At 42.7% G+C, this 22772-nt stretch overlaps 1 protein-coding gene across 1 annotated transcript in view; it reads left to right on the top strand.

Annotated features, from left to right (window-relative positions):
• LOC122797786 overlaps nt 1-22772 on the top strand; it is an 86654-nt gene that overhangs the window by 10758 nt on the left and 53124 nt on the right. The window contains exon 2 of the mRNA XM_044066307.1: nt 16024-16156. Coding sequence (XP_043922242.1) covers nt 16024-16156 — 133 coding nt within the window. The remainder of the gene's footprint in view (nt 1-16023; nt 16157-22772) is intronic.

Raw genomic sequence — 22772 nt, 5'->3', positions numbered from 1 at the left:
TACTTGAAGGGCTTGGCCTGGATGGCAATATATGTAATGCTTTCAGATTACTGTATCAAATGTTTTGCTTGAGAGTTGCATTACTCAGTTATTATGTATTTCAAACACCTAACTCCTATATGAAATGGAATATACAAGAAATAGTACACAAATAAATATTTCTATGCATGCAAAGCTGAGTGTGGTGTCATATCCTTTGACTTCTCTGTGGGTATATGTTTCATGCAATAATTGTCTTTTGTATGAGAGAATCAAACACTGGCCATTTTAAAAGGTGGCAACTGTAGGAATACTGGCTGTTCAATATGCTGTGCACACTCTAAATATATGTCTTCTTATACATATCTATACATAGTAATATATGTATATGTGTATGTATGTGTATATACATATATGTGTGTGTGTGTGTGTGTGTGTGTGTGTGTGTGTGTGTGTGTGTGTGTGTGTGTGTGTGTGTGTGTGTGTTTGTAAATGTGTCATTGGAATGTTTACTGCTTCCACACTGTTCTGCGTGACATGTTATTGATATCATCTTGACATCATACAGATGAGATGGATTACTGTTAACTTGTTGTGGCTATGTTGTGTGGGGTCCTGGGTATGATTCTTGCAAGTGTTGGTTATTGTGTTGCAAGGCAGATCGGTTCAGCTGTGGAGGAGAGGATGATATCAGTAATTACAAGAGGTACTTATTTTGGGCCCCCTCATCCCCATTAATGGTGCCTTTGGTCATATATTTATTTGTTGTGTTCTTTTATATAGCTATATATATATATATATATATATATATATATATATATATATATATATATATATATATATATATATATACACATATATATACACACACACACACACACACACACACACACACACACACACACATACATCTACATATATAAATACATGTGTCCTACTGCTGAATGACTGTGCTGGATGACATGTTTGAGAAAACATCAGATTTATTTACATCTGACATGGCTTAGTGTGCAGGGTCCTGGATTTGAGACTTGCAAGGGCTGATTATTTTGTTACTGGGCAGAACAGGGGCTGTTGGAGACAGAGTGATGAAAGCACTTTAAAGCAGTTGTAAGTGGATTTGCATGGGTTTGTGCAGAGCTTAGCAACACTTACGTGAGCTTAGCTTCGCTTATGCCCTCTTACAGCTGCTTAAGCCCATGCTAATTTCAAATAAAGAAAAGAAAAAAATGGAGATAGGAAAGTGGTGAAATTGGGGCAAGCAGGGGGATAAACAAGAGTAGAAACACGTAGGGATGTCCAGGGCATGTGTAGGAAAGGACCATAGCTCTGCATTTCTTTTGCAGCAACAGCTGCTTTCAGTGTGGGCAATTTAGAATTTGGAACCTCACACCCTACAGGGAGTTGTGTGGGCATCCTACAGTACAGAATATTAGTAGGGTTAGATGGTGTGCTGGGTACATGTCTCTGGGCGAAATGCAGAGCTATGTATAGGACGTGCTTTTTTATGGGACAGATGCCCCTTTTTTTTCTTGTAAGGTGAGAGTGAGATGTTAAGGAAGGATTATTGGTAAGTGTGGTGAGAGAGGTTTGGTAGGAGAGGTTGCATTTGCAGACAGACAAGACTGACAAGCCAGCAGACAGGGGTGGTGTATGACATATGGGGGGTAAACACCTTGACGGGGAGGGTGGTTGAGAATCTGAGGCTCATGAGCCCCCCAGATGTTAGCAGTGGCACTGATGTCCCCACCTGATGACAGTCACCACTACTCCTTCACACCCTCGAAGGTGGCTGTGCTGGGGGCTGGGCTGGAGGGGCCACCTGCCCCTCTAGCTGTGATAGCCTGCCCTCCACCTGGCTCAGGCGGACATCCAGCTCCATCTCCATGCCACAGACCTTGTCCCAGGTGACAACATCCTCACAGCACCCACTTGCAGGGGAGTGAGCCCCATCCCCTGCAGTGGTTCCACTAAAGAGTGGTGTAGGACCAGCAGGTGAGGGAGGTCTGGGTTGGGTCCCAGATGTGCTGGGACCCGGTGCCATGACCAGGTGGGGTGGGAGAGGAGGATCAACTGGGATCTGCCTTTCCAAAGGTGCTATGGTGTGGAAATTAACAATGAATATTGGTTAGTCATGCACGACACATTACATTAGTCAAAATAGCATGCATGGATATTCCCATTTACCCAAAACAGTGCAATTATAACAGTGCCATAGCAAAAAGAACCCATGCATATGTGGAATGGCATTCAGGATTGTGACAGCATGCCAGCTAGTGGTATGTCAGGCAGGCAATAAGATGATTATTCAACAGGGAATATTAGTATGTACACAGTTTAAACAATGATAAACCAAATGGAACAATGGGCCCAACAGTAGAGGTTTGTTTAGGAACATACCCATGTCAGTTTCATTGTGACGGTTGGATCACTTGAGTGGTGGGGGAAGGGAACAGATTCAATTGACAACTGCTATCAAGTATATTTATCAGTACACTACTACTCACTACTCTACATTCTGACCACACTTACACTCTACCTGGGCCATGGGGCTGCTACAGCACACCAACAGCTGTAGATATCAACAGAGCAATTGTACCCTTATTTTATTTATACACATCAGACCTGTTTCTCTACAAATTTTTTACCTGTGAGCCTGTGCAGGTGAACTGTGTGCACATTACATTGCTGTTTCTACACATATTTCAGATTCACATAGTTGCAGGCACTGGAGTGTGTGTTGTGTCTTTCACATACGTCTACTTGTGTGCAGGTTTCTTGGCAACTGGGGAAACTGTTTGTGACAGCGTGACACTTGAGGGGCTTGTCTGGGCCAGACTGCAGAGTGTGGATGTCTAGCTTGCATCTATTTGTAGGACTGGGGCTGATCAACCCCACAGTTGTACACCTTTCATAGTTATATACATCATACTAGTATTGCTATTCAGATTTCTTTACCTGAGTGCCCTGTATGGAAAATGTATGTTTTGCAGTACATTATATTTTCTATTCAGATTGCAGTTTAAAACTGTAGAATCAGACTGAGATGTTAGTAGTGGTCCCTGTATTCAAACTGTGCTGTGTGTGCAAAATTGAACTACAGGCCTAGTCCTTATCAGACTGAGCTACTGGGGAGGTGTTGTGTGTTGTTGTGACATTTCTATCTAGTACATATTTTTGTGCACAGCACTTTTATTATGACATGTTGCATTATTTGTTTCCCATTTTCAGTACAAATTATACATAGACAACACGCATTGGTGTCACTGTTTGTGAAACTTGTGCACATTAGCTGGCTTGCACATTTGACTGGTTTACAACTATATACTGCAATTTAGATTCCTGAGTACACAGTGTAGGTTTTAGGTCTGCACCTGTTAGCCTCATACAGTATATTCACTGCTACATACTGCTAAAATTGAAAGGTTAACATAGGAAAATGCTGGCAGACAAACAAGTAAAACACATTCTGATGGGAATATGTACTGTTGCTTTTTTCCAGTTATTTGACATGCCCATTCTAAAGTATGCAGACAAGCAGTGCTAAATCAGTTCGCTTCAGTTAATGCATTCTGCAGGACATACACACTTTTATTTATCATGTACAAGTGAGATGACACACACCAGTGTTTGGGATACCTTTATTAGTTTTGACATATATATCTGTGTACAGCTCAGAACTCCACAATTGTTCCTGCATGATCAGCACAGGGGAATGCTTTTCATTTCTAACAGTTACAGTAGCCTTGACATGGCACTTTCTTTGCAGGTTCACGCAGACACACTCATACATATTCTAATATTCCTCTCCTGCATATTGTACATTGTTTGTTACTGATATATATATTACACAGCAGCTGGGAATACACCATTGTAAGACTGGCAGCCTGACACAGGCATTTATTCCTGACTTTTACAGCACAATTATATATACAGGCAGTACTACCATTACTATAATTTTGATTTCTTACTGCTAATAGTAGGGGTATTCTGTACTCACCATACTGCTGATGCAGCCGGGCCAGTCACTGGGCATGAGCCTGCACATTCTGGGACCTCTCTGCAGCAGTTGTATGGGAAGACATCACACATTAATCACACCTGCACAGTCACAAGTTGAACTTTTTCCATGCTTAGAGATACATAAGACTGCATACTTACAGACAGGTGGGACAGCTTGCTCTCAGACTTCTTGGATCCACTGGTCCAAAAGTGCCCCCCTCCTCCACTTCAGGTCATTATGGTGATGACGTACCTGCTCACCAGTCCGGGTTATGCCATTGGCACTGGTGAGAACATGTGCAAGCTGGTCCCAGGCCTCCGCTTTGTACTGCGAGCCCTGGTACTGGCCCTGCAGCAGCCTGCTATCATGGTTTTTAACTAAGAGCCCAACCATGACCCTGGAATACTGGATTCCCCAACGTTGCACTCGGAAGTGCACACCTTCTCCAACACCAGCCATTTTGGTCCTGTTTTGGACAATCTCAAATGGCTATGGCTGTATTCCCACCTGTGCGGTTTAAATAGGGCACCTTTCCCCCACTTTTTCTTGATTAGCCAGTTTTAATATGCTGCACACTGCTTAGCTCCACGCAAATCCACATAACAATGCTTACACCAGCTAAGCAGAGCTGAAAGCAGGTAAACAATGCTTACACTAGCAAAGCATTGCTTAAATCTATTTTTTTTAATTTATAAATTATTTTTTACATTTATATTTTACATATTCCCACCCCTACTGTGCTATACATGAGCCATATGATTGATATCTATCATTCACATTCCTTAAAAGTTTATTAAATAATTTGCCAGAGGGGAGATTTGAACCAAGCATGTTCTATATGCTATACCATGGCAGCACCACTACACTACAACAGCTTGATGATGTTTTCTATCACAGTAGCACTTGTCTATCATTTTCAGGATTTCAGCCAAGCTAAGCATAGCGGCACACCACGGAAACAAGCTGCATGGTGCTTAAACTTCGGATTTATTTCATGAAAAAAAATATTATTAAATTTTTTTATTTTTTATTCCTTTCCTCTTGCCCTACTGCTTCCATGCATGTAGAGCAAGAGTGCATACATTTGGTGGTGTGCACTTGAATGTTGCTGCCTTCTAGGTGTCTGTGATTTTTATTTTTTTTTTCAGTGTCCGCAGACACTGAAATGTTGGCTATTTACATTTCAGTGTCTGCGAACACCCATTTACTTTATAATATTAGAGCCAGGTTCTAATATTATATAGTTTGACACTCATCTGTGTCGGAAAGTGCCATACGGCACTTTCAGAGTGAAGGGCAAGTGTGTCAGGTACAGGCACTGCTGGCACATGCCCCCTCCATTCGTTCCTGGTTTGTGTCCATTTAGTTTAGATAGCAGCGCGCCTTCATGCATATGCAAGGCAAGCTGTTATCCTAAATGGACATGAACCACTCTGTGCAAGAACAGCCTTATTCTTGCATGGAGCTTCGTGAATCCAGGGGCATGTATCCTTCTTTTTGGAAGCAAAATATACAAATAAAGTGTCTAAAGAGGTTAAAGGGAGCCATTGTAAAATATTAATCCTAACAGTTAGGACTGTAGTGTCATTATTACATGCCAACAAGTCAATGTAGAATCAAGGTGAATCTGTAAACAGTTGTCCTGAATTGTGTTCTGTCCTCAATCAAATGACTAATCACCGAAAGAGAGGTACCAGTCATTGCAGTCAGTCCATTTCATGTCATTGTGAGTCTTCACCTTTTTAGTTAACTTTGAATCTTATCTCTTTTGAATAATCTTTCTCTTTGCATGATATGCCCAAAGTGTTAACGATGAAGTCATGTTAGATGGGCTTTCAATCCAGGGAATACTTAGGTTTGATCTTCTCTAATAATTTTTTTATTGATTTTTTAGGCAGATTATGGTACACACAGTATTTCTGGCCAGCACCATAATCAGATACATCAATTTTCTTCCTGCCATGTTTATTTTTTCACTTTCTAGCTTTCTCCTTTGTGTGATGTTATTGAACATTCTACAGCCTGGACAGGCTAAATTTTCATATTCAAAGATACATCTCTGCATTTGAAGATCTTATCTAGATGCTTGATGGCTGTTCTGTGAAGATCAGTTTGTCCTTGGATTTCTTGAATGCTTGGCATACTATTATTGATTATTGATCTAAGCAGGTTGCAGCTGTCTACCCTTTCTATTCCCGGGATTCAGCAAGCTCTGCACAGCATGCAAGAATAGTGCAAGAGCTGCTGCATGCACTATGGCTGACGAGCGATCCAGGAATGAGCTCCCAGGACATGCATGAGCGCTCCTACACTATTCCTGCATGGACACAGCTCCTGTATGCTAATTACCCCATTTGCTGGTGAAAACCATGTAAATGAGGCGAATTAGTGATCCAGGAAGCAGGCAGGTGTCTGTGCAGAAATAACAGAACTGTATTCGGTTACTAACCGAATACAGTTCTGCAAATTACAAAAACAGAAGCATGACAGCTCCACAGAAAGCATGTATTCAATGTAGTAGGCATACCAATGGCCATATATATGGCTATTTGCATGGGAAATAGTATCAAAATTATAAAAAAATAACTTTTATTTATTTTTTTTTTGGTCTGATTTCGGCCGTTTAAGCATAGGGCAGCAGTGCGCAAACGGGATCAGCCCGAAATTAATGTAAAAAGTTGGAAATGAGCTTTTAAACCAAAATCGGTATTCTGCCATAATAGCCAATTGCATGCATAAGACAACAATACTATGGAATAGTGGTTGCTAAGGGGGAAGGCTGAGTGTCAGTTTTGTAACCATGCAACTGTGTAGGTGCAGCAACACCATGGTATAAGCATAAGAGGTAGATGACCTCATAAGGGGGAGTGTCATGTGTGCTGTAAGTTTATTGGAGCTCTATGGCTCGTGTTTGCCCTTAGCTAAGCACAGCTAAGGAAGGGGGGTGTCTGAGGCTACCTAGCAGTGTTTACATTGCCTAAATGGGTGTGTGCCCCGTGCACTGGGTTTAAAAAAAAAACAGGAAAACAGCTATGTTTACATCTGAGCACTGGGTATGTGCAGCGCACCTAGCGGCTTAAATTGGAAGGCAATGGGAAGGGAAAACAGCATTAGGAAGGAAATCAAGGAGAACTAGCATAGCTGGCAGGTGAAATGTATCAGAATTAGCCAATTACACAGGCAGCAGCCCAGCTCAGCACACTACTATAAACTATGCAAACACCTTTCACTCTGTTTTTTCCCACAAACTCAGACGGGGAAATTTTACCTGACAAAACTAATAAAGTGATAGGGGCTGCTGTCATCTCATACATCAATATGTGGAAGAGGCTGAGGGTGGTGAGTATGAGAATGCTGATGACTAACCCACAGTGAGGAGAAAGAGAAGAGTGTACAGACCCAGGGTAACCTACCAGGGGCTACATGAGCTGGAGATAGTGGAGTGCTATAGGGTAGACAGATACATCCTACATCAAATTGTTGAGCTGTGCCAACAGAGGGAACCCATCCCATTGGATACCAAGGTATGTGTAGGCTTAAGAATATTAGCCATGGGTACCTTCCAAAGGCCAACAGGGGATATCATGGGGATCTAACAGGCATCGGCATCCAGGGGTACTCCACCAGTTCCTGGATGCCATGTCAGCACATGCCGGTGAGCACATATATTTCCTCAACACTCGTGAAGCATTGACCAGCAATATACGTCTCTTCCACCAAATAGCAAAATACCCTGAGGTAGTGGGTGCTATAGACTGCACGCACATACAAATCAAAGCACCACCTGGTGAGCAGGGTAACATCTACATAAACTGCAAGGGCTTCCCCTCCATAAACTGCAAGGGCTTCCCCTCCATCAACTGCCAGGTCATGTGCAATGCCCAGGACATTAACATGAATCTGTGTGCTGGCAGCCCTGGAAGCTATCACGACTCCCCCATCTGGCATATGACACAGCTGTACCAGAGATTTGCCAGTGGGGACATCCCATATGGCTACCTAGTGGGGGATGCTGGTTACGCACTGGAGCCGTGGCTGATGACACCCATCAGAAATGCACACGCACTCAAACAAGAACTCCATAATGAAGCACACGCACAAACCAGAATCATAATAGAACATGTGTTTGGGATGCCCAAGTCACGGTTCCATTGCCTGGACATATCCGGTGGAGCCTTGCAGTACTCTCCAGCTATATGTACATAGATTTTCATTGTATGTGCCATGCTACACAATATGACCCTGCGGAAACAGCTGCAGCAGGAACAGCACGGGGCAGGGCCACACATCCCCCCCACCATTGCCAAGGCCAGCACAGGCACAGAGTGACTCAGAGGAGGAACAACCTGAGCCTGCCCATGTAGGCAGAAGTGGTGTGCCCAGTATGCCCAGGCTTTGACAAAGAGGCCACGCATAGCATATACACTGACACGGTAGGGACCCAGGGAATGACACCTCTCTCTGACTTGCACACATAGTAAAAGGGATGCCAAACATGACACTACCTGTGCTTTACCATGTATAGGGAGTGTACTATGTGCATCTGACATAGTCAGCCCTCCAGCACCATCCTCAGTACTGGCACAGCCACAAGTTAAGTCACTCTTCCTATCAATTGCTGAATGGAGTAGTATGTTCAGCTAGTTGTATCTATGGTACGGATGTGAGCATGCAAGGAAATCAGGTGGCTGAATGGGATGGCAGCAGATAGTGGACACCTATATTGGCAGCATGAAATACATGCATACTGGTGTCAACAAAATAGGCAGTACAAGACAAGGTGACAAATCCCACTGCAGTACATGTGGTGGGCCAAATGTGTGTCCATAGGACACGCACATGCATGTCAGTGAGGCTCACATACCCAACAACAGCCTCAGCCAGCAGGACAGGTGTAGATGACCATAAAGAAAGACTGTGTTAAGGCCTCCAATTGATGGCAATGGAGAACAGCCCTCCTCCAGACCTACACAGACAGACTACAACAGGTCTGGCAGTTGTATGTTAGTTCTAAAGGGTAAGATGTTTGAAACTGAAATATAGGTCAATAAAACGTAAGATCTGTACTCTACTGATATGCCTCTAGTCTGCATGATTGGTCAGAATACAAAAGGAAATGGAAGCCAACAGAGTACCTGAAATACCAGTACAGTCATAGCAAATGTTTACAGCTGTCAGGAGTGCCCCCACCCCACAATCCTATGTAGAAATGCACTAACATGTACGTATGGGTTTAATAACAGTGGAGCACAGATTACCTGAGCTGGCCCAATTTACAGGATAGATTGTTGCATGTGTACAATATGCAGGGATCTGTGTGTCAGGTTGTTGAGTGTTGTATATTGTGTGGAAGTAGTCAGCATGTAGGTATGGAGGGTTGTGTCTCGGTGGCCTATGGCCAGTACTGTTGATGACAGGGCCATGTTCTGACAACTGCAGTGCCAACCACAATGCATCCCAGCAAGACCCAATTCAGCAGTCAACCATACTCACTGTTCAGATGTCAATATCTGTCACCATCTGAAAGATGGACATGCCATGAATGTGTGCCCAGACATAAACACAGTACACAGGTGGGAGTACCCTAGACAGAATACATAAAATTTAACTGTCAACTGCACACACATTTGGAATTGTACATACAGGTTAGCAGCACATTAGTTGTCTGTGAAGTATGGAATACTGATGTAGTCTGGCCAATCACTGGCAGACCACAAAAGGCACAGTTATGAAGTAATGAGAGACTGCCTATGTCCCCTCACAAGGCAGCATAAGGGGAATGTCCCAGGTATATCTGTATATCAGCTGCAAGAAGCTTCCATATCACACATGCACTCAGCTCACCCCACCATCAGCCACAGGTTTATCACAGGTCATATCCCTGCTGTTGGGAATGAGTACATTATGACCACCACTTCTGTATGGGAATACCCACAGAATGCAGCATGCTGAAGAGGTGTCCCATGTATGTGTGTCCCTAGCTGTAAGCAACACCCGGCCAGCATCCAGACCAATGGATTAATATGAACAGGAACTATTGCCATTAACACCTTGCAAACCTACCCTGTCACCTCAGGGGAATCCAGTGGCTCGCAGCCTGGGACTTTAGGAGTGACAGAATGCACTGGCCTGCTACAGATGGCCTACATTTCTACCAAATGCCCTACAGTCCTCTGTCAAAGGCCTGTGACTCACCCGTATTGCCAATGTATATTATCTCATGGGGTCCCTACTAACAACATAACACAGTCCACAGAACACAAATGCAAGGCCATGTCAATAAATCCCAGATGCATGCCCACCATGTCCTACTGCATGAATTGTGGACCAACCCCTAAATACCGCTGGGATGATGGGACAACTATAGGGATACTTCTCAGATAACGCTCACATAATGTTAGGAAGAGGATAGAATAACAGAGTAGGGGGTGTAGAAGCATGGACGTCATGGAGTGTGTGAAGTCTGAAACTCTGATATATGCCCATACTACCCCTGCCTGCAAACCCAGTAATGGGTTGCTACAAACCTGCTTGTAAACCACACTGTGAAGGGGAACTGACCAGATATATGAGCCCTGCCTCTGAGTAACCTGGGTGAATCTGTACATCTGAGATATATGGCCACAGCAGGATCTGGCCATTCTGTTATGTTGATAGATATACAAGCAGGTGATCCTCAGCCACCACAGTACCAAAGTGCTGGACCATTTACACATATCCATCAGCAAGTGTCTGCAGCTACCCCTCCAGAATGGCATGAGTGTGTGCAAGAATATGTAGGCTGCAGACCACAATATTGGACACAGCTTCATTCATCTTGTATTTCCCAGGAAATAACTGTGAGCAAATAAGTATATCTGTCAGTAGCTGATGACATAATACATCACAGTGTAAAACAATACATATGTTTGAATACCTCTGCTAACACCAACCTTGTAACACAAGCAGCACAGACACAATAGTTACAGTATCCCACTATCTGTCGCCCATATTGTCAACCTATCTACAGATATCCTGCAGAAACAGGTTGCTAGCTGTAGGTGTAGAACACAAAATCCTGGACTGGAGTACAACCTACCTGGAATGGATTCACACACTCAATACAGAAGGTCATACTGGGCATGCTCCTACACCTAGAGAAATGAAGCCCATGTCTGACAACAAAATACAGAAGGTCATACTGGACATACTCCTACACTTAAAGAAATGAAGCCCATGTCTGACAACAACAGTGGACTATACATATCTGTCAGTCGCAGATATCTGTGCACATACACCACATTGCACACCATTCATGCTTTGCACATACATTGGATAGGAATACACACATATATCCAAGGCCAACACATTACAATAGGTCAAACATACACACACAGGGATGTGGGGAAGAGAGAGACAGACAGTGACAGAGAGATTTCCATTATGAGGCCTTTCCCACCCACAACACATCCAATTGGCCAATATCACATGATGTGCCAATGTCAATCACTGTAGACACTTGCTTTCGGTAGCCCTCAGCCCTATAGTGGCTGTGGTGCTTGTGATAACTGTGTAACATGATAGTACAAATCAGTATTCATCTAGCATTTGTGTACCCAGTCCTGTCAAATGTAAAGTTGTGTGTGACTGAGTGTTGTGTGTGTGTTTCCAGAGGAATGGTTTATGGACCATTCACACACACTGCACTTCCCATTGCTCATGTTAGCAGTTATGCTGATGTCAGTTACATTGAAATAACCCCTTGGCCAAATTTCAGCCCCATAAACTCCATGGCACTTGTGATAACTGCGTAATGCTATAGTGTAACATACTAGCTAGGTAGGAGTTCTAATCCCAGACATGGTAAATGTGAAACTCTGTGTGTGCGTGTATGTAGAGATTAATGATTTTGAGGCCATTCACAGTCACTGCACCTCCCATTGCCCTACTTGAGCAAGCCTGCTGTCAGTCACCTTCAAATACCCCTTTGGACAAGGGTCAGCCTTATAAGCTCTGTGATGCATGCAAAAACTGCATAATGCTATAGTGTAACATACTAGTTAGGTAGGAGTTCTAATCCTAGACATGGAAAGTGTGTGTGTGTGTGTCCTTGATAATACCTGATATTATGGATGGTCACACTTACTACTCTCCCCTTACCCCTCCTTTAGCACTGCTGCTGATGTTAGTCACCTTCAAAGATACCTGTGGAGAGCTCTCCAACATGTAAGCTCCATGGAGTGAGCCATAAATGTGGAACAATGTAGTAGCAGTAACTACACATATATGGGTTTGAATTTCATCTGTGGTAAGTGTGTGTGTACCTCAAAGATTTTGGCCCCATTTACACCCAGTACACATCTCAGAGCCTGACTTTACCACCTTAGCAGTACCTGATGACAACCCTAAACCATATCAGGTCAGTAGTGCATGTGGTAAATGCATAACATAATGGTCCATAAAGGTTGTTAGATAGACGTTTAAACCTCACCCCTGGCAAATTTAAATGTGTGTTTAGGGTAAAATTATTTTTGGGCTCGCTCACCCACTACATCACCCAATGCCAGTATTTACAAGGGCTGGTGATGTTCCTCACCTTAGAAGTACCTTGGGACAACATACATCCTATAAGCTCTGTGACACATGTAATAAATGCGGTACACTATAGTAGCAATACACAGCTAGGTAGGGGTTTGAATCTCAGTACTGGCAAGTGTGTGTGTGTGTGTGTGTGTGTGTGTGCGTGTGTGTGTGTATGTGTGTGTGTGTGTGTGTGTGTGTGTGTGTGTGTGTGTGTGTGTGTGTGTGTGTGTGTCTGTCTGTCATCAGTATCCTGAGTGGAGGTTGTTGTGATTGTGTAATAACAGGATGCATTGTGGGGTGGGTTTTGCTAAATTATTATGTTGAGGACCTAGTATATGTCACAATGTTCACCTTACAAGGACAACAGAGAGGCTGGTGTAGAGAATCCATAACCCTACATGTGACATTATGGATTGGTGAACAATATAGACAACCCTTCTATTACTCAGAGAACACTCTCCACCCATGTCTCATACACAAACACACTTGGCTAGGCAAAAACCACTATATTGGTAGTTCCCTGCATATTGCCTCACAGATAGTAACCACGGTGTGATTGCAGTGGACTACATGCATGTTGACCACAACAGTGCCTCTGACATCAGAAAATATTGTGATGTGTTACATCTCTTGACTGAGTATGTGTTATCCAGAAAGTAAAAGGACATGGCACCCTGTTCCATCCCTGCAGTAGGCAAATAAATGCTTACTGTGGCCCTTTTGCTATGTTCCCCACTGGACACCTACAGCAACTGTAGAGTCTTGAAATGTAACCCACAAAGGGAATACCATGCCTTATACACATGCCCTGTATGGACAGATGCCACTAACTTCACTGAATACCTGTAACATGCTGTCAATGTAGGTGCAAGCACGACCTCAGCTCCATGGCCAGGTCTCGCCAAATGAGGTCAGGAATGCTGCATCAGAAGATAAGAATCTGTCCACACAACATGCCCGAGACCTCAAGTACACTTCCACATGTCAAAGAACATGTGTGTGGGACATATGCACAACCTAGACACTGTCCATGTTATGAAATATAGATCACATACATGGGAAGCAGTGCACATCACTGGCCACCCACAATAGTAACCCAGATGAGTGGATGGTGAATACAATACCCACCCGTGGGGAAGAGTCCAGTGACTACACCCCTGAGCCACACTGGAGACTATTGTCATGTGACCTGATGCCAAGGTATTCCCTTTGCCTAGCCTTGTACAGCCTTCAGGCCCATTCACCTACTACACACCTGTGAAGCAATGAACCTATGCATCTCAGTACTGGCAAGTGTGTGTGTGTGTGTGTGTGTGTGTGTGTGTGTGTGTGTGTGTGTGTGTGTGGAGATTAATGATTTTGAAGCCATTCACACTCACTACATCTCCCATTGCCCTACATTAGCAAGCCTGCTGATGTCATTCACCTTGATATAACCCTTTGGCCATGTTTCAGCCGTATAAGCTCTGTGGCACTTGTGATAACTGTGTGATACTGTAGTGTAGCAAACTAGTCAGGTAGGAGTTTTAATCCTGATCCTACCAACTGTGAAAATGTGTGTGTTTCCCTGAGAGTGTGTGTGTGCTGTGTGTGTGTGTGTGTGTGTGTGTGTCTTCAATGAAACCTGCTTTTGTGGACATTCACACTTACTACACTTCCCTTACCCCTCCTTTAGCACTGTTGCTGATGTCACTCACCTTCAAAAATACCTTTGGACAACTCTCCAACACATAAGCTCCATGGCACACGCAATAACTGTGTAACACTGTAATAACAATTCATAGTCAGGTAGGGGTTTGAAACTCAGTACTGGTAAGTGTGTGTTTGTGTGTGTGTCATCAGTATCCTGTGTGGGTGTTAGGGTGATTGTGTAATGACAGGATCCATCGCAGTGTGGGTTTTGCTACATCATTATATTGAGGACCTATATGTTCCATTGTCCGCATTACAAGGCCAACAGTTTTCAAACACTGTAGAGGTTGTTGTAGACAATCCTCAGCCATAAATGTGTATAGCCATGTGGAATTACTAGAAAAACAACTCAAATCTACTGTTCGATATACAATTTAATATATTGATCAGGACACAAACAGCATAAATCAGCAAAGAACAAAGCTTTTGAGTAAATCTCTTCTTCGGTGTTTGATAAAATTGTCCAAACATAGCTTAAGCACATATACAACAGCACAACCAATCAAATTCAAACTTAATAATAGCAGCAATTACAATTTTAAAGTGCCCCACATCTTATAAAAAATTACTTAAAACTAAGCCTAATAGAGGCTTATATTATATCATGTTTATCTTTTAAAATAGGTTTTATACTATTATTAACATTCAAACCTGGCATATGATCCGCTCTAAAAAATTAATCCATTTATATTTGGCCAATTCCATTTTATTTGCTAAATCACTCCATTTTTATTTTTAAAAATATTTGCAAAATTCTAAACTGGAATTTATGTTCAGCGCCTGCTGTTGTTACATGCTTAGCCAAAGCATTTGTAAGTACATTTCTACAAATATCCGAGCAATGTGCACTTATTCTTTCTTTTAACTTTGTATTTGTTTTACCAATATAAAAACATTGGCAGCATACACAGTCAGCAAAAATAAATCACATTCTCTGTGTTGCATGTGCCAGCAGCTCTAAATTCAAATAGCTTTTGACTAATTGTGTACACAAAGCATAAATCCATGTTAATAGCTACACAATGTGTGCAATTACAGCAGGGTTTAGTGCCAAATTTATTAATGGGTTTCCATAACGTATTATCTCTTCTTATGTCCTTATAGCATAAATGTTGTTTTAGATTTTTTTCTCTCTTAAAAACAAAATGTGGTGTCTCACCCACTACATCAACCACTTCCTGACTAGACATAAGTATAGTCCAGTTCTTTTTACTAATTGGTTTAACAAGCCAAGCATGTTGGTTATATTTCATCATATAGTACAATTTATTCATAGTTCTATTTGTTTCAACTACCCCTACCACATTATCAGCCTTACCACTCAGATATGGTCTGGCTGTATCATTCCTTAGCCCAGTAACTATTCCTTTCATTTGTTGTACCATAACTTTGTTTTGTGAACAGAGGTTATAATATTCTACCATCTCATTCATCTCCAGCTCAAAAGTTACACCTTTTGTGCTGAGTCTACTAGCCTTCTTAAGCTGTCCTTTTATCACACCCTTAAAAATAGGCCTAGGGTGTAAACTTTGTGGATGTACATATTTTTTAACTTGTACATCTTTCCTATGAATTTTAGAGTTAAAGCATAGATCTTCTCTGGAGATAACTATGTCCAGGAAATTAACCTCATCAAAAGATGAGTAACATCAGTGTTTGGGAGTAGCTATGGGTACACCAACGGCTAATACCTATGCTAATGTAGTTTTAGCTAGGTGGGAAGAACAATATATCTTTTCAGAAGTAGAGATGTGTTATAAAAATGAACATTTTGTTTTCTTTAAAAGGTTTGTGGATGATGTCTTCCTGTTATGGAATGGCACAAAGGAAGAACTAACTGCATTTGTAGGGTTTTTGCATTCGACCACAAACTTCATGAGATTTGAAGTGAACTCATCAGTCATTACAGTAGCAAGGGGTGTGAGTATACCATATGGGACACCTGAGTATATATGGCTAGTACAACAATCTTTTCTCTTTGTATGTGCTTCATGCATGGGTAGTATCCCAGGTTATATGCAGTTACACTTGCATATATTGGATCATTACGTTAGTACTGTTAGTGCTTTCCTAAGTAAGAGTAGATTGCAGATTGTAGTACTGGAACCATACACCCCTGCATGCAAAGCTGGACAGTGAGCACTGACTATCATGTTCTTGGTGTGTGAGGTATGTGATATTAAGTATTTGCTACTGGATATTGATCTGATATGTGGATATTAACTGTAGACTACTATATGTATAGGACATGTCATTGAGGGCTGTTGTCATGTAGTAATGGCATACCTATCAATGTCAGACATCTAGCTGTCAAAACGTTCATCCTAATGCATAACCCGTTGGCTAGCTGATTTCTGTCTGTCCTCTGTACAGATGTGCAGATGTCAGGTATCCAACTTGTCTGCTTACAGGCAATCTATGCTTCACTGACACTGACATGTCTGCCCAGCTGTGTTATGAATGCCACAGCTAGGAAATCCCACCCTGTATGCACCACATGCCATGGATACCTCAACTAGACTACCATAGTCAACAGAACATGCTTGGGTACAGGTCTCCAACCCAGACACTGGCCATGTCATGTAATATATGTTGCATACATGTTAGTTGGAGCACCTCACTGGCCCTCTGCAAGAGAAAACCAGATGATTGGATGTTGCATCTAACTGTCACCCTGGGGATCACTCAAGTGGCATCAGTTGATAGATGGCCTGCTGACAATTGTCAGGTGGCATAAAACCACTGTACCCACATCCCCTACTCTTCTCATCTCTCCATGGACATTATCCTGGTACACACCTAGGAACACCTGCACCTATGAACCCCAGTACTGACAAATGTGTCAGTGTGCATTGCTGAGAATAACAGTGTCTGTGTGTTTCTAAACACATAGTTGATAACACCCAGAGGGACTTCTCACCCACTACACCCCCCATTGCCATAGTTAGAAATGGCTGCTGCTGTAATGGACATTAAATGTACCTTGTTACACTCTTCACCCTATGGGCTACCTGGACCTTGCAGTACCAGCATGACACTGTTGTACAAATGGGTAGATAGGCATGGGTTACCCTCTGAGTCCTGGCGAGTGTGTGTATGTGTGCAAGTGTGTATATTTGTAAGATACAGCATTCTGAGGCCACATTCTCCAAACAGAATGCACCTTGCCATACATTATAAGGGATAGTGATGTTGCTGACATTAGGAGAGCCATGACAAACCCTCACCCTACTATCCCTGTGGCATGGCAATAAATGCATATCCCTGTAGTAGCACTGATTAGATAGACAAGGGGTTGTATTGCAGTTCTGGTCAATGTGTGACTGTTGGTATGTCAGAGCATTATCATGGGTTTCAGTGAGTAAAATATCCAATGTGGGGTGTGGGTGCTGGGTATACTGTCTTTTCACCATGGTACCCCAGAACATGTCCCAAGGTCCACTGTATGAGGATCACTGCTACCATCAACCATACAGGTAACTGATTACACTATCCAGCCCAATGATGCATGTACTGTGTGCAAATTATCAGTAACAGAATGGACTCACTGACAAGGTAGTTAGCACTGATAAACCCATGTCTCTCAGATGTGTCTATGACCGTTATGTGTTTGTCAATGTGGATATGACAGTATGTCATACTATGTATTGTTAATTAACCATTCCCATCATTCCCAACTAATGCAGTACTTCCTTAAAAAAGATCTGCTGTCCACATCCCAACATGGTTTCTGACCCTCCCACAGCACTACTACAGCATTACTCTCTTTCACAAAAACTGTCAACCACCATCAAAATAATGGACTATTTGTATCCTCAATATTTCTAGACCAGTCAAAAGCCTTTGTTATGGTGAGCCATGATATGCTTCTAGAAACTCTATCTTCCCTTAACATAAGCCCCTCCACGATACCCTGGGTGAGGAACTACTTATCTAACCATCAGCAGGCTGTTCTATGGCAAAAAAAGATCTGTCCCCTCTACTACCAGTTAACATATGTGTCCAACAAGGGTCCATCCTTGGGCCTTTGCTATTCTCTCTATTTACTAACCAAATAGCATCATCAGCACAATCTGCCTCAGTTGTGCAATATGCAGATGACACCACTATTATATGTGACTCCCCTACCCTACATGAACTAAGAACCATTACTCAGAATAACTTTTCCTTAGCAGAAACATGGTTCACTAACATAAAACTTATTCTCAATCCCAAAAAAAATAAACTCATCCTCTTTAGCCCCGGTAGATCTCTGCCACTAAATAATTACTTTACTATAACAGCTAAAGACAAGACACAAATCACCTCAACAACAAACACAAAACTATTAGGCATGGAAATCGATAGCAATCTAAAATTTGACATACACATAGCCCAAACAATTAAAAAAAGTTAACAAAAAGCTTGGCATCCTATACAGAAACCATCAGTTCATCACAAAACCTACCAAAGCCAGCAAGGACTCACCTCTTATCCATTCTCCTTTATGCCTCCCCTATCTTAGCTAACCTTCGCCACACAGAACTAAGCAAACTGGAATCCTGCTACAATAAGATTGCCAAGTTTGCTACAGATGCCTCTCATAGATCCCATCACTGTTTAGCCCTCAACCAGCTCAACTGACTTGAGTTTCCCCAACTACTCCTACTCAACCAACTATCAATCGCTCACAAGCTCTACTACTTTCCCAACAAAATCCCTGCACTCCAGGATCTAATTCACCCCTACACCACCACTAGAACCCTAATATCAAGTTTTCAAAACCACATAGATGTCATCAAACATAAAAATGAGGCTGGTAAACCTCTCTTTGCCTGCTCTATTGCCAGAACCTGGAATTCACTACCAACCCACTTAACTGCCACCACCTCTACTTCCAATTAAAAAAACTTCTTAAAACCCACTACACCAATACTGGCTTTGCTCATGTCACTCCCCAGGTTAGTCCATACCATTGCACTGTTGCTAGGATTCAGCTAGAAATCAAAAGGTTCTCCCCAAGTCCAACTTGTAAAAACAACTAAGTGGGAATTGATTACTACCACATATGTTAGACAATGTGAACCTTTGCAATCTATACTATAATTTATTCTTAACATACATGGCTTTGTTTTCTTCTTTACAACTAATTTTTTCCCCTTTAAACTGCAGTAGGGCTGGGAGCCTTCTCCCAAGACCTACCTATCCTCATATGTAATATATTTATAATGTGTTTTTTTTTCTTTTTGTAAACATGTTTTGTACTATGTTTCCATATTCGGGACTGTTTTTAGCTACTTTTTTCTGTATTAATGTTTGGAGCTTTTCTTCAGGGCCTCTGCTGAAAATGGACCTGTGTCAGGTCAAACTTTCCCAGTCAACAAATGTAAAATAAAATAAAATAAAATAAATAAAATAAAACACCCAGTACATCCCCCATTACCATACTGCACAAGGCCTGGTGATGTTCTTTACTTAACAGGAAATTCGGGACACACCTCACCCTAAAACTCTGTGGTGTGTGCAATTAAGGCCAAACACATTAGTAGCAATAAGTACCTAGGAAGGGGTTCTACTCACAGCATTGCCAAGTAAGTGTGTGTGTGTGTGTGTGTGTATGTGAAGGAATCTACTTCAGTTTGCAGAAAATACATGTCCCAGGAGGTCAGCTGTCCGAAGACTGACTGGCAAATGCTAACATTTCAAAGGAATCATCTTGTGGAAATTCATTCCTTCAAAACTAGTAGTAGATGTGTAAATGCCCTCTTTCCCACTGTACAGCTGTACAGCAATACTGGAGTTGGTATATATATATATATATATATATATATATGTATATATATATATATATATATATATATATATATATATATATATATAGTTGGGTGTGGATGCTGTGGGCACAGCCACCCTCATTGGGGTTATTGTGTGTATCCCCCCACTTAGTCTGCTGTAATACTGTACATTTTATGTTGACAGATTAAGTAGTTGTCAATCACACTATGTGTGGTTCTACACCACCCCACACTCTCCAAAGTGGAGGGTTGTGCCACCCACATCAGCACACCTATGTTTACCAACTCCAGGATTGCAGTACATTGGGGAAGAGGATATATACCCTGCCAGTACCATTGTCAATGACACTAAACTGGCAGACCAATTATTTACATCCTTGTGTACAGTATTCTCTGTGTATTGCATCAACACCAAAGCCTCTGTGTGTGTGTTTTATTCACAAACATTTGGTGTGTGCCACCCAGTATACTTACCATTGTCTACTGTAGAAGGGCTACTGACATCAGCCACCATGCACTCACCTGTATACACCCCTCAGACCTATCAGCCATGTAGCAAAGGCAGTAACTGTTATACAGACCTGTTACTTGTGTTCAGCTGTACCCAGGATATGACACAGTCAAGGTGTCACCACAGTGCCATACCCCTTGTAGGACACAACAGCAGACCAACATCCTGCTGACACATAGACACCTACAACACAAACTGAATACATTATGGAGACCACAATCAGTCAGTGTTAATAACAGCTAGAATGCATCATGGCTGGACAGCTATACATCCTGACATGTAAGCATTAAACTTTCCAGCTGAAAACATGTTACACATCATTACATTGCTAAACCTTAGTACATTCACCCTCTGCATCAGAACCATATCAGCATGTCCCTGCATCGATGGTATGGATGACCAGGATGTAACATGGGTATCATCGTATGCAGAGGGTGTGTTGTGGGTTTGCCAGAGATCTAGGCTGAGCCATTTGGTTAACATTGTGTGTGTTTTAGGGGGTTTTGTTTTCAATTGGGCTGTGCAGATGTGGTGTGTGTAGGTATGGAGGTGCCCTAGCTGTGTTGGTGATGTGTATGTGTATGTATGCACACAGTTCTGCCATGTGGCTGCCCTATACAGGGGTTTGTTGGACAGCTGCAGACAGTACATAGCAGGGTGTGCAGTTCACTGTGTCTGACCATGGACATGAGAACTGTGCCTGCCAAGGGTTCCACAGGCACTACCAGGTACAAGCCCAGATATGGTACTCTCCCCTGATGATGGCAAATGACTGCTGGATCTGGGATCCTGTTGGGACTGGCCAGGACCATGTGCATGTGGCCTGATGTGTTGTGGTGTGGGCAGCACCCCCCTGCAGTGCTGGTGCTGGTACTGCCACTACGGGAGTGGCTGTGACTTGTTACATGTCCATGTAGACCTCCACCTGTTGGTGTTGCTGACCTACATCTATGTGGCTGTAGCCCTACTCCCACCATATGCTCTAACACAGACATTGTATGGTCGAGGATTCCCACCATCTCACTAAACCGTCTATCCAGGACCTCTGCAAAATAATAATGGGAACCTTCAAGACCATGGATGTTGTCAAGTACAGCAGAATGAGTAGCCCTCTGGAGCCTCAGACTTTGTCTGGTATAACATTCCATATGTGCCTGTGCCTCTATGATGGCCCAAAACATGCTACTGGTGACAAGTGGCACTTCTGCCAGGGTCATGATGGCCAGCAGCCCTCCTACGAGCACCCCTGTACATCTGCCTGTGTGGTACCTCGATGGTCATTTGGCTATGGCTGGTGTGTACAGAAACACTTGCCATAGTTACCACACTGTCCTGTCCCATGCCACCACTCGCCAACTGTCCCTCATCTATGGCCACTGGTGATGGGGTATGTATAGGCATTGTGACTGTGTGCTAGGATGGGATGGATAAAAGTGGGATGTCAACCGATGGCACAGCTTCAGCCCCTGACAACCCTGCCTGTGCCTCACCATACCTATCATCATTGTCAGAGTCTGTATGGACACTAACATCAGTTTGCCTGTAGGAGGGACCATGACCCACCTCGCCACCTTTGAGGGGAAAGCAAAAAACATAATTTAAGACATGTACATCATTGCTTACATCTACACACATACACACACACACACACACACACACACACACACACACACACACACACACACACACTTACAGGTGAGGTGGCACAAAGATATTACACAGACCTCTCATTACCCAGCAGGCAGCATGTATGACATATAACACTCAAGATCATGCATGGCAGCTATACTCAATCCCTGTTGCCAACATTATACATCTCTGTGATGCATGAGTTGTGTTAGTAGGTGATGCCACTTCCCCTGGAACATACTGCACCCATGTATACAGTATTGCTGTGCACCTGTTCAGCACCCTGGCATGTACTGTGCACCATACATCAAGAGTGCACACACCACTGCTGAATGTGTATATGTGGGAAGTTATGTTTGCTCTGTTGCTCACAGACCCTACTTGCTTGACACATACCTCGGATGATATGAGGACAGATGTCAGTAGTGAATGCCTGACCTCTGATTTGCAGATCTCATCATCAGCAGTGTATATATGAGCACTAAAATCCAATTACACTGACAACCTTCAAAGCTCACTGTGGCTATAAGGAGTGTGCACACCCTTATTGACATGCCAGCCTCTTCTATGATATGCAATGGGGCCACAATACTGTATATGTTAACAGTACACACACCTGATA

This window comes from Protopterus annectens, chromosome 3.part1, assembly GCF_019279795.1.
Source record: "Protopterus annectens isolate FY-2018-M chromosome 3.part1, PAN1.0, whole genome shotgun sequence".
Classification (NCBI taxonomy): Eukaryota; Metazoa; Chordata; order Ceratodontiformes; family Protopteridae; genus Protopterus; species Protopterus annectens.
The sequence above is the reverse complement of the archived record's forward strand: the minus strand, read 5'-3'. Positions and strand labels throughout refer to the sequence as shown.